General features: G+C 37.7%; 1 protein-coding gene across 1 annotated transcript; it reads left to right on the top strand.

Annotated features, from left to right (window-relative positions):
* Nucleotides 1-716: 716 nt before the first annotated feature.
* aknad1 (AKNA domain containing 1) lies at nucleotides 717-10,776 on the top strand (the record flags this gene model as incomplete). Its single annotated transcript, XM_079434747.1, has 20 exons — nucleotides 717-957; nucleotides 1,797-2,935; nucleotides 3,336-3,392; nucleotides 3,638-3,746; nucleotides 4,042-4,166; nucleotides 4,308-4,367; nucleotides 4,511-4,644; nucleotides 5,071-5,242; nucleotides 6,089-6,213; nucleotides 6,710-6,853; nucleotides 7,392-7,485; nucleotides 7,816-7,910; nucleotides 8,190-8,525; nucleotides 8,603-8,779; nucleotides 9,131-9,207; nucleotides 9,338-9,463; nucleotides 9,556-9,690; nucleotides 9,781-9,901; nucleotides 10,095-10,236; nucleotides 10,485-10,776. 20 exons carry the CDS (start codon nucleotides 717-719, stop codon nucleotides 10,647-10,649), a joined length of 3,774 nt encoding a protein of 1,257 aa, XP_079290873.1. The 3' UTR covers nucleotides 10,650-10,776.
* Between the last annotated feature and the right edge of the window lie 1,509 nt (nucleotides 10,777-12,285).

Genomic DNA, 12,285 nt, shown 5'->3' with positions numbered 1-12,285 from the left:
GACCAATCAGAGCACAGAATTCAAATGTATCCACACCCCCTATGGATCACCAATGAAATTTGAATGTTTTATCTCTCTACTCTGTGAGGGAAAACACTTCTTTGTTTTACATAACTCCTAAAACACTTCACTATTTTTATGCTGCTTTAATTGTCAAGTAAATCAATAGAGACCATTAAAATATAAAACAATTAATCATTAGCTATTTTATCTATTCAGATGAATTAAAGAGTTTTTTTTGGAGCAGATCTGTTTCACCCCCGTGCGCGTGTAGCACCTGCCCAAAGCATCAGCATCAGATACGGCATTTATTATTTAAATTGCCCAAGAAGATCCTACACCACAGGCTTGAGAAGCTAGACAGAGACTTCATTGTACCTTTCAAATAGGATGTTATGTCATTCTTCTATTACAACTTCTAGTGCCTTAGAAACTCTTGGAACAAGCATCACATGTAAGTGCAATGTCACATTATTAGAGCAACTTCAGTGTTCATTTATCAGTTTCTTGTTTTTATTTACTTAATTATTTACTGATTTATCCTGCAGGATACGTCGGAAATAATTTAAATTTTAATTCAATTCTAATTTATTAAGTATAATTTATTACAGGCCTAAATATAATTAGCAGATTTATAATATGTGGTTGGAAAACCAAAAATTCACTTGTAGTTGTAACAGTTTTCCATTCATTTTGTGTATTGTTGTTGCTAAGAAATGAATAGAGAGGCGCGGAAGACGCGCAATAGCGCAGGGAGCGCGCTTGATGGAGAGGATATGGACGGTGACGATGACGCTCATAGCAGACCTTCATCAGTGCTGTGGGAAAGACACATCGAGCAGAGTATATTTGTGGATATCAGCGACGATGACAGCCTGCATTTCAGTGACCTGCAGGGCGCCTTCACTGTTCATCTCTCACAGGCCTCTGGTGTACCTGAGAGCCCACAGCTCACTGGTAAGAGATGCTTACATCCGTATGAAATTAGTTTTATTATAAAGCTAAACTACAATGGTAATATCATGGTTTATACTATTTAAGTACTGTGCAATTAGTCGTCACTGATAAAAAAGTACCAAAAAGTAGTTTTCAGTTGCCTATCTTTGAAATGTAAATGCTATGAAATACAGATACACTACTATTAAGAAATGTGTAGAAAAAACAATAATACTGTGAACTATTATGAGAATTTAAAATATTATAATATATTTTAAAATAAAATGTATTCTTGTGATGGCCAAGCTGAATTTTCCCGCATCATTACTCCAGTCTTCAGTGTCACATGATCCTCAAGAAGTCATTCTAATATGCTGATTTGCTGCTCAAGAAACATTTTATTATCAATGTTGAAAACAGTTGTGCTGCATAATTTTTGTGGGAATTGTGATCAAGCTTTTCAGGACACTTTGATGAAAAGAAAGTTCAAAAGAACATATTTTGTAACATTATAAATATATTTACTGTCACTGTTGATCATTTGAATCATCCTTCTGAAAGTGGCTTACTAATTAAAAATCTTACTGACCTTATATATGTATATGACTATGGTAATCATTCAGAACACAATGAATTAAAGTCCCTCTGACATTGATTGAACTTATTTAAAATCTTATTGACATTAATGATATCATAATGACCTATTGTCTGCTGGATCTCCAGACAATTTTTACCACAAATTGGTTTAAGGGTTTAAATTATAACATTTTTCTAAGACATTAAAGACTTTAACCAACCCATTGTCCTCCCACTTTAACCAACCAACCTACCAAACCAACCCACTGTTATTTTGTGTACAGATACTGCAGAGCTGTCAGAGTCACGTGAGACTGAAGAGGGCTCTTCAGAGAGCACTGAATCAGTTAGTAGTGAATTCAGAAAGCATTCAAACACCAGAAACAGGAAGAGAAACATACCCAAGGCATCAGTACAGAAAACCACCCCTGCAGTGAAGCCAGTCATTGGAACACATGAGAATGATGCTGTCAACACCAGTGATGAAGAACAAGAAGACCTCCCATATGATGGTGCACACAGCAACTACAAAACAGAGATGAGTTTAAAAGCATCTCCACGTGAAATGGTTACTGAGATGCCCAGTCAGAATTTCTCTATGCTTGATAAGTTAAGTTTGTCAATTGGTAATGCAGAACAAACAGAGGCTTGCCAATCTAATCTTACTCCCGGTCTTAAAGCAATTAAGGATCTGGCTCCGCCTGTAGCCACACCTATTCAACCTGCCGACCACATCAATGACTTCCTGCTCAGACACTTCTCCAAGGAGGAGCTGCTTAACTCAAGCAGGATCATTGAAGCTGAGACCCTACCCGAGATGTCTTTGATGGACAGCATTGATGAAACCGTGCGGAGTAGAGCTTCTCAAGCTCCACAGATCTTCGTAGGAGAGAGGGAGAAGATTCAGGCTATGATAGAGGAGCCTGATCCAAGCATTGCTGAAAGCCATGGACTGGCTGAACTAAATGTTTCAAATGAGTCAGGCTCATCTAAGGAACCTGGAACGACTTGCATCAGTGATGCTGCATCTGCTGGGGATGATGATGATAATAAAGAGTGTCCTAAGCAGAACTGCAGTGCTAACTCTTTAGATCTGTCTAAAGCAGATGCACAAAAACCTAAGTGCTCCTTCAGCAGGACCAGGTCCTATAGCGAGCTGAAATACGGGCAGGGAAAGGTGCATTACCCACTACCAGACTTCTCTAAAGTGGCACCTAAAGTCAAAATGCCTAAAGGTAATGGAAGCGTTAAGCCCATCAGCCAGTCACCAGCTATGGCCCGAGCTCAGTCATCCCCAGGCATTCTGGGTAAATCAGCCTCCTCTTGTAAACCTACAGCAGATATCATCAGCAGGGTTTTAGAGGACTCAATTATGCCACCAGAGAATGTGTTCGCAGACAAGGAAGTAGCACATCAGTTACAGGTGAATCTTTATTTTTATGTAATATTGTATGTAAACTAGATAGTAAAGGTTTTAGATAAGCTTTGATGCTGCGTAAGAAATCCTATCTGGAAGTTTGAAGAATTTAAGAAATATTTTTTAAATAAAAAAATCTGAAAAGCTTAGAATTTAGATAGACAAATAGATTTAATAAGCATCAAGCTGCTTTGACCTGATATCTGACCTTTGACCTAAGAACTAACTTTTTTCTGTGGAACACAAAAGAAGAGATTATTTGTTTATTTATTTTTTGTTCTGTTTGTTCATAAAAAGTCATTGGGGTCTAATATTGTTTTGGACCCCCGGTGACATTTATCGTGTGAACAAAAGCATTTAAAAAAGTTTTAAAATTTAAATAACTTACCATTTTATTTGTTTACAGGTTGAATATGACAGATTGCTCGCTAAATACACAGAAGCTGAAAACCTAATCGGTCAGGTGAGACTCAAGTGTTTTTATTTTTGTTTTTTTAAGTTTATTAAGGATCTTCCATTAATGTTAAAACATTTCTTCTTTGTTTATAAGTTCATATGTATATCTATAACACTAAATATTAACGTTATAAATATTATGCCTTTATATGCTCTCAGTACACACATATGATCTGCATTTCAACATACCCTCATTCTAATCTGATTTGCAGCCCAGTTTGTGTCAGTTATATTGTTGCCTTTTTTAAGTAGCAGATTCATGCTTCCAGTGAGCCTTCTGTGACCATTGACTGGAATGATGCAACTAGCAACAATGAAAACACCAAACTGACAGCAACTAACCCACAAGCACCAGTCACAGGCAAGAAGCCATTGTATTTCTTTCTCCAACTGAAGTACTGTACTACACTGTAACCCTGACAGCACAGGGAAATTTGAGCTGGATTCTTCAGCAGTTAAACAGACCTTCTAAGAGAGGGAAACAAGAAACACCAGATATTAGATGGTTTATAGTTACAAAATGATAGAAAGTGCTATAAGATAAAATATGAATTAATGAACAAGCGACGCTGCATGTTTAGATCATTTACACTTACATTTATGTAGATGCATAACAGATGCAATTTGTGTCCTCATGTCTGATGTCTATTCAGCAGGTCCAAGTGAAACGCAATTTAGCCTGCAGAACTCTCAACCTGTGGAGCCTGAATCACAGAACCTGACAGACGGAGAGAGACTGACCTTTGAGCTCAGAGACATTGTCAGATCGTTTATGCAGAAGGTACAGAAAAAAATACCACAAGTTAACAGATTTTGCCCTCTGCCCTCTGCATTTTAGTTCTCTCTCATGCATTTAGCTTTAGCAGAACCTCTTAACGTCCTGAGGCATTGGGGTGCATCTGTTTTTGTCCCTCATTTGCAGGTGGATGAATTCAAAACATGTGTCACCACCATGTCAATGAATGTAGAGGAACAACAGATGGTAACTGTATAGATTTATCATAAATTGCATGAAACCATATTTATAATCATACACTGTTCGCACAAGATCAAAATTCAACCATGCATTACAAACTGGGAAACAAATGTAAACTTTTCATCTAGTTTGTTTCGATCGCTCTGCAGGTGCTAAAGAGCATGATGGAGGCCCAGGATCAGCTGGAGAGGAATTACCTCACAAAGAGGGAGGACCATCGAGCTCTGGAGATGCAGAACTACAGGGGACTAACCAGAAACACAGGAGAGTTTGACCCTGACAGGTAGACATCTTTTCTGGCCAAGCTGTATTTTACTACTGATGTCCAAAAGTTATAAGAAACAAGACTATTTCAATTATAAGATTGTGATTGTATATTCCATCTTCACTACTGACTTCACAAAAAGCCATTAACATACTTTTAATTTAAAGTTTTTTTCTGTGAACCAAATTCCTACATGGACACAATTTATACTTAATATATAATGTTTTATATACTTAGTTTTAAATTTCAGTCATAAACTGTATGCATATGCCTTTAAATGAAAAGGTGTCTTAAAATCTTCACAGATAAACTCATTCAAGTGTGTCTAAACATTTGACAGGCGGTGTAACTGTAATTTGACTTATTCCTTTGAGTCTGTCAAAAGAGAATGAAACTGTCACAGGGTCAACTTGCAAGTGTCGTGTCTTCACCTTTATGTTTAAGGGAGGTCGAGGGCCAGATTTTCAGGATAGGCATGCACCTGGAGGACATTAAAGAGCAGATTGACAGAAATGTGTGCCATGTTTTCTATCCTCCTTCATCTTCATCTTCCACTCCCTCTCCTCCACCTTGTGAAGATATCCCTCTCTCATCACCCCATCCATCACTGCAGGAGGTAACACACATTAATCTACATTTTAGATTACTTTCCCTCATTCATTTATTCAATCATTCATATAGTGTACACATACTTTTTAGCTTAAGTCATTTCTGTTTAAATTTTTTTACATTTGCTTCAAGTTTGCGCACCCTTAGACCATCAAGGATGTAGACGACTTGGACAAATTTAGCATCTAGCAATTTAACAGCTGATAAAAAAATTACAATAATCCACAAGTAATCACACATCTCCAGTGAAGTGAAAAGCTATGTGTTTGTGATAAACAAATCCATCAAGGCATTTTTATTATAAATCATTGCTTCTGGCCAAAGTCCATAATCCATATTTTTGTTACTGGGGAATGCAATATTATGCATAGAGGAATCATATTTTAGCTAGACGCAAGTTAAAAATGTTTTAATGGTGGATTTTTTTAATACAAACATGCAGCTTTTTACTTCACAAAACTTTAATTGATTAACTGGAGTCGTGTGGAATACTTGTGGTTTATTGTGATGTTTTTATCAGCTGTTTGGACTTTCATTCTGACGGCATCCATTCACTGCAGAGGATCCATTGGTGAGCAAGTGATGCAATCTGTTCAGAAAAAGAAACAAACTCATCTATATCTTGGATGGCCTAAGGGTGAAACAAATGAGTAACAGATTAACTGTTCCTTTAAACAACTTCTCCTGAAATTATTCATGTCCGTGTGTACACACGCAGTGAAGCTGATATTGTTGTGTGCCCCATATCCGTTTGCATGGCTTGTTTTGGTATGTAACGTGAGAACTGAATGACTGGCCTGTGGTAGGTTTTGTGGATGCTGGGGCTGAATGAAAAGCATGTGTCATGTTGCAGGAGTCAGTCTTCAGCATCTCCTCTGTTACACACAACACTGAGGACAACGATGATGAAGAGACCAATGAAGATCACAAAGCTGATGGGCTTTTACCCAGGAGAACAGAAAACAGCTTCTATCTACAGTACAGCCATGTTTTATTCTTTACACTATATTGTTATGGGGAACAAATGCATCTGAATGTAGAACTAAATTACCTATATTCTCATTTTGATTGTTTAAACAATAAAAGAGTCACTCATTCCTGAACCGCACAATTTTACTTTGATTTTTTAGCGTCTCGCTACTTTTTAAAGAAACATATCTGGGGTGGTAAACAAAAGGTTGCAGGCTCATACTCCGCAATTATTAACTTTAATACCTATTAGCATAGAATTAGCATAATTCACCCAAAACATGTGAAAAATCTTTGTTACGTTACTTAGAAATGTTGTGATCCAGTGCCTTCATCTCAGAAAGATCACTGATGAGGGTTGTAAGAGGAGAGAGCGTATCGTGATATTTAGCACAGTTCACTCAAGGCTGATCAGGTTGCAGGTCGAGAGGAGGGACGGGGGAATATCAGTTTCATTATGGAAACACTTAGTTCCCTCTGTTCTTTTTCTGTATCATCCTCTGAGGTATTCCACCGTCTCCACTGAAACGGCTGGCACTGCCAATGAGGAAAAGGAGAACAGACTGACAACAGGAGAGGACCAACACTATGAGGACGTCCTGACACAAGCATCCACCTCAACTTTATTAAAGCAGCTGACACATGATAGGTCAGTATTTACTGACAGATTTGTATGCTTTGCTGCGCATGCTTTGCAATCTGGTGCATTCTTAAACTGGGAAAGTGTGTTGTAATTTTAAAACTTACAATTTTACAAGAATAATATGGTAAATCAAAGGTGCATGATTTAGGGTTATTATAAAAAACATACTTTGTTTACACTGACTGGAATAAAATATATAAAAAGTTTACTTATTTTATTTCAGCTATTTGTCAAAGCAGCATGGTATGACTATATTATTGGAAAGTAACAAATAAAGAACAAATAATTCTGAACATGGTACCATGTTAATACTACTGTATTTTGAAGTACTGTGGAGTACTGTGTAAATAATCATTATACTATAGCACTGCCACAGTACTTTGTATGTGTAGTGTCCTTTAAGTCCATTGTTGCATCAGCAATGCACTTTCTCAGGTACAATGCTGCAACCATTATCAGAGTTTTAAAAATCTTATATTAACTATTATAAATGTAAAAGAACCTTGCCTTTTGATGGCTGGTGTGATCGCCGTTCCTCTCTCAGGTATGAAGAGAAGATCAGACATAGTGAAGCCACCTTCACTTCTGTAGGACCGTCTCCTTGGAACTCTCCACAGCCAACCACAGATAAAACACAGGTAACACACACACTGCAACAAGATGACCTGGAGAGAAAGAGATTATATTTATCTGTGAGACAAATCTGTTACATGCAAGAATATCAATAATGTCAGTTGTTAGGGGGATAAAATGATCACATCTCCTCATGGACTGTATAATTACTGGGGTCAGCATGACATTTTGTGAGACAGAGTAAATGTTGTATGTTAGATACAGTACAAAAACTTCAGTCCCCCAAATCAAGATATTGTAGGATTTTTTGGTGCTGTTATTGTTAAGGTATTTGTTGCTACTGTATGTCACTGCTTCAAAGGACAGAATAACAGAGAGTGTTTTTCTTCTTTCAGAGATTTTTCAGTCCAGAAACTGACAGTGGTTTTGGCAGTTTTAACCTAAGCCGGCCAAGCACAGGACTGTCCCAAACACCTTCTAGTGCTGTGAGGTAAATCCACACACTGGCAGCTAGTGCTTTAAAAGAGGGAAGCACATATGTCAATTATTACTGGAAAAATATTTAATTTTGGTGTCTAATAAATGACTAGTCTAGGAAAAACCAACTGTATGTGATTTCACAAATGGGAATGCCAAAAAATAATATCATAATACTAAAATAAATGTGATACTATATTCAGATTATAAATAGTATCTTATCAATGAAAGATATTCTATAGCAGAACTGACCTTTCAAAAAATATGACATTATATCTGATGTTCCCTTCAGTTCTGCACTCTCTGACGATGTCAACAGCATAGTGAATACTAGTGGTTCAGACAGTGAAGCCTCCCACTCCAATGTACGAACAACTATATCAGTGGCACCACGACCTGTGCAGCCCACAGTGAACCACCTGGAATATGAACAGATAATTACACAAGTCATGGAAGCAAGAAGCATTACCCAGAATGCACCTGTTAGAGCTCCAAAAGAAGATGGCACATCAGTAGGTGGTGCCACTGCCATGCATAACCAGGTAACTGAAGGAATAGGGGACGATCAACTGGGAAAGAGCCATTCTGCAAATGAGGCGCACTCAGCATCACACTGCTCATGCCACAAGTAAGTGTTAATGGAAGTTATTTATTGTTACCTGCAAATTGTTAGATTAACCATAATTTCCATTGTGCTCTTCATAGTAGTGAAGTTATCCTCGCACTGCAGTATGAGGTTTTGCGCCTCAAGAGGGCACTAGAGGAAAGCCTTGGTCACTTGCCTCATGAGAGCAAGAAGATTGATTATCCCAATGGCAGGTATCCATTGGAGAGGAAGCACAAGGGACAGACCCGTAGTCAGAACAGAGGTGCCTCCAGCAGGTACTTCAAGTTGGGTTTGAGGAACAGGTCCCATCCTATAAGTGTCTAAAGAAAACAGAATTTTTTAGTGTGAAGAACATTTTAATAATCTGACAAACCTTTTCCAATCTAATATAGTTATAATGATTATAATGTTATATGGTTCACCAAATAACAGCTCTTAAAAGAACCATTATTTTCTTGGTGCAATGAACATTTTAATATCTGTACAGCATTTTTCCAGTTTAAAGAGACTTTTTTGCATCAAAAAGGTTCCAAGGATGTTAAAGGTTCTTCATTGGACCATAGAAGCTAATAAGAGTGTTTTTCAAAGGTTTGCAAGCATAATATGCATTCTCACTATACCATCAGACGTGTGAAGACAGACTCAAACCTTCAGACGACTGAGGACTGGATCTCTTCTGATATGGAGCTCAGCAAGAGCAAAGGTGACAGCATGACAATTTGGTTCACACTTGTTTCACATATGTAATAAATATGGTTTAAAGCAGTTAAATACTGGTGTTTGTTGAGGTATTTACAGTGAAACTGAAGTAAAGGGTATTTGTGTATTGTTAGTCACTGACAGTGAGGATTCAGATCACACCATGAATTTACAGAGAGCCTTCAGTCCATCTCACGGACTAATACGCACCCGATTCAGTGCTGACAAGAGGTCACATGACTCCAGAACCTCATCCAAAGGTAAGAATGTGCTTTTAGCAAAATAGTTTTTTGCTGCAGTTCAGGATGTAGTGAGATAAAGGCACTCAATGTTCTTCTCTCAATGGTCACAGCCTCAGTGGAGAGCTTTCCTTTGGACACATCTCAGTTTAGCCAGTCTGCTAGCCATCGGAGAGCCAGCATTGGGCCAACGATCCACAGCACTGACACTGAGCCAACCAACAAAAGTGCCAGCTACAGACCTGCAAGTGAGGAACCACTTTCAAACTTACTAAAACCCCTGCATATCATGTAGAGTGGAATGGAAAGTACAGAAATGGTGTTTTTTGTTGTTTCAGTGGGAAACTTGGGGAATATCTTCTTAAACAGCACAAAACTTGCCCCTCCTATTCCTGCTCATCCTTCTCATAAGCCACTGCTGCAGGTCAACTATGGCTCCTCCTGCAGTCTACCTGCAGGGTAAGCAATTAATCAGTTACATGGCAAACAAACTATTAAATATGCACCGAACAATGAATCATTACGTCAAACACATCATATCGCCAATGCACAAATGCAATTCGATCTGTCAAGCTGTACACCTAAAATTAGTCACTAACCATTAACTGAATTTTGGCAACAGCATTTGACTTTGCACTGGCTGTTTTCCCAGATTTAAAGTGCGAGATCAAGCGTCAGAGCCAGTGTCCACGAGGAGGCATTCAACTCAATCTGATTCAGCACTGCTTCCCAGTAATGTCTTCTTTCAACGGACCTCGCCGAGGACCAGTGGAAGACGACACCGCACCAGCAGAGTCAGTTTAGACTGTCATACAGCTAACATCCACACAACAGAACAAAACATACTTTAGTATTATTTTGGATGTAAGGGGAAAATGTAGTAAAGAACTTTACAATGTTTTTGTAAAGTTTACAATGCTTTACAATGATGTGACTTTGCTAACATCGCAAAATCTTACTGACCCCAGACTTTTGAACAGTAGTGTATTATATATTCACACACAGCATATATATGTATTCATTTGTGTTGTATGCTTTTCAGGAGGAATCAATACATAAGACATTGGACAAGGCCTTGCAGGCAGCTTTTCTAATGAAGCAGACCACAGACAGGATGGCAGACACTCTCTCTGCTGACTTGGCAAAAGCTCAGCTCCAGAGGAAGTTACTGGGCCTACATCCTCTCAGCAGCAGAGCAGGCAGTTAGCTGTGCTGTAATTCACTCTCTTCAGGACATTACAGTGGAGTATAAATCACTACATGCATCTGCTTTTACATGTCTTTTTAACAATGTTTGAGGTTTTGCATTATTGTCAAATAAAAAAGCTGACCTGAAAGCTCGTCTTTTGTAATATTTGATCATGACCAATAGGGGGCAGAATAGATCCTCTTAATGTGGCCAAAATAACACAATACTTTTAGCATGTAAGTGTGATGCAATTATATAATTACCAGATTAGCACAATACCAGAATGCCCATCTCTAGTATAATGTATCATAAAACACCTAAGGATTTCCTCCCCGGTCATCACATACCATCATTTTATTAAGGAGAATGTGAGTTTTAATGAAACCAGGGCTTTTCTTTTACAAATTCCCTCAACTTCATGAGACTATCACGTTTTTCCTCTCGGCTGAATGTCTCACTTGAAACTCCAGCGGCATCATTCACTATCAATCACAAACAAAACCGCTCAAGTTTCTGTCAATATGTTGTGTGTGAGTAGTAAGCCTCTGGTTATTGCTTTTGTTAATGCAAAGTAGCTTACACTCTCTTGTTGGTGTAGAAGAAATATTCAGATCTGTTGACCGCAAACACCTGTCAATATGTAATGTAGAACCAGACTGTAACGTAATGTCTGTGTAAGGATGAGACTAGGGCAGACTGGAGGCAACATTTGAATTTTTACAACTTTTTTTCATTTTTCCCTCCAACTCATAAACCACTGAACATAACAGTTTGCTATTACAGTAAATATTAATAACTAGTAATATACAGTAACTATTAATGTTTTGTTTTTTTACATTGATAAACACTAGATTATACATTTTATTTGAATTTATTGAAAAAAGATACTGTTTTCACATTTATATGTAAAAGATGTAATGGCTGCTGAAAGTCCAGCTTCACCATCACAGGAATAAATTACATAAAATAAAAAATAAAAAAACAGTTTAGTTTAAATTAATTATTTCACAATACTACTGTTTTACTCAAATAAAAGAAGCCTTGGCTTTCAAGCATTACAAACTCTGATCAACCCCAAACTTCTGAACAATAGTGCATTCATAATTATTATTATTAACCCTTTAGTCTCCAGTGCCACCATTTTTCAGAACTGCAACTTACGTGGGGTATCCAGAAGTGCAATGTGTCAGGTTCTCAGAGAATTTGCTTGGGAAAAAAATCCTTACAAAATGACTAAAAGGGGTCATCGGATGCAAAATTCACTTTTCAAGTTGTTTGAACATAAATGTGTGTTGGAAGTGTGTGTACACATAACTAATTGTACAAAAATATTAACTTTTAAAAATATGAAAGAGAAATGGCTATATACACTCACCTAAAGGATTATTAGGAACTCCTGTTCAATTTCTCATTAATGCAATTATCTAATCAACCAATCACATGGCAATTGCTTCAATGCATTTAGGGGTGTGGTCCTGATCAAGACAATCTCCTGAACTCCAAACTGAATGTCAGAATGGGAAAGAAAGGTGATTTAAGCAATTTTGAGCGTGGCATGGTTGTTGGTGCCAGACGGGCCGGTCTGAGTATTTCACAATCTGCTCAGTTACTGGGATTTTCACGCACAACCATTTCTAGGGTTTACAAAGAATGG

This window comes from Barbus barbus (assembly GCF_936440315.1).
Source record: "Barbus barbus genome assembly, chromosome: 15".
Classification (NCBI taxonomy): Eukaryota; Metazoa; Chordata; class Actinopteri; order Cypriniformes; family Cyprinidae; genus Barbus; species Barbus barbus.
Note: the sequence above shows the minus strand (reverse complement) of the source record. Positions and strands in the feature narration are given on the sequence as shown.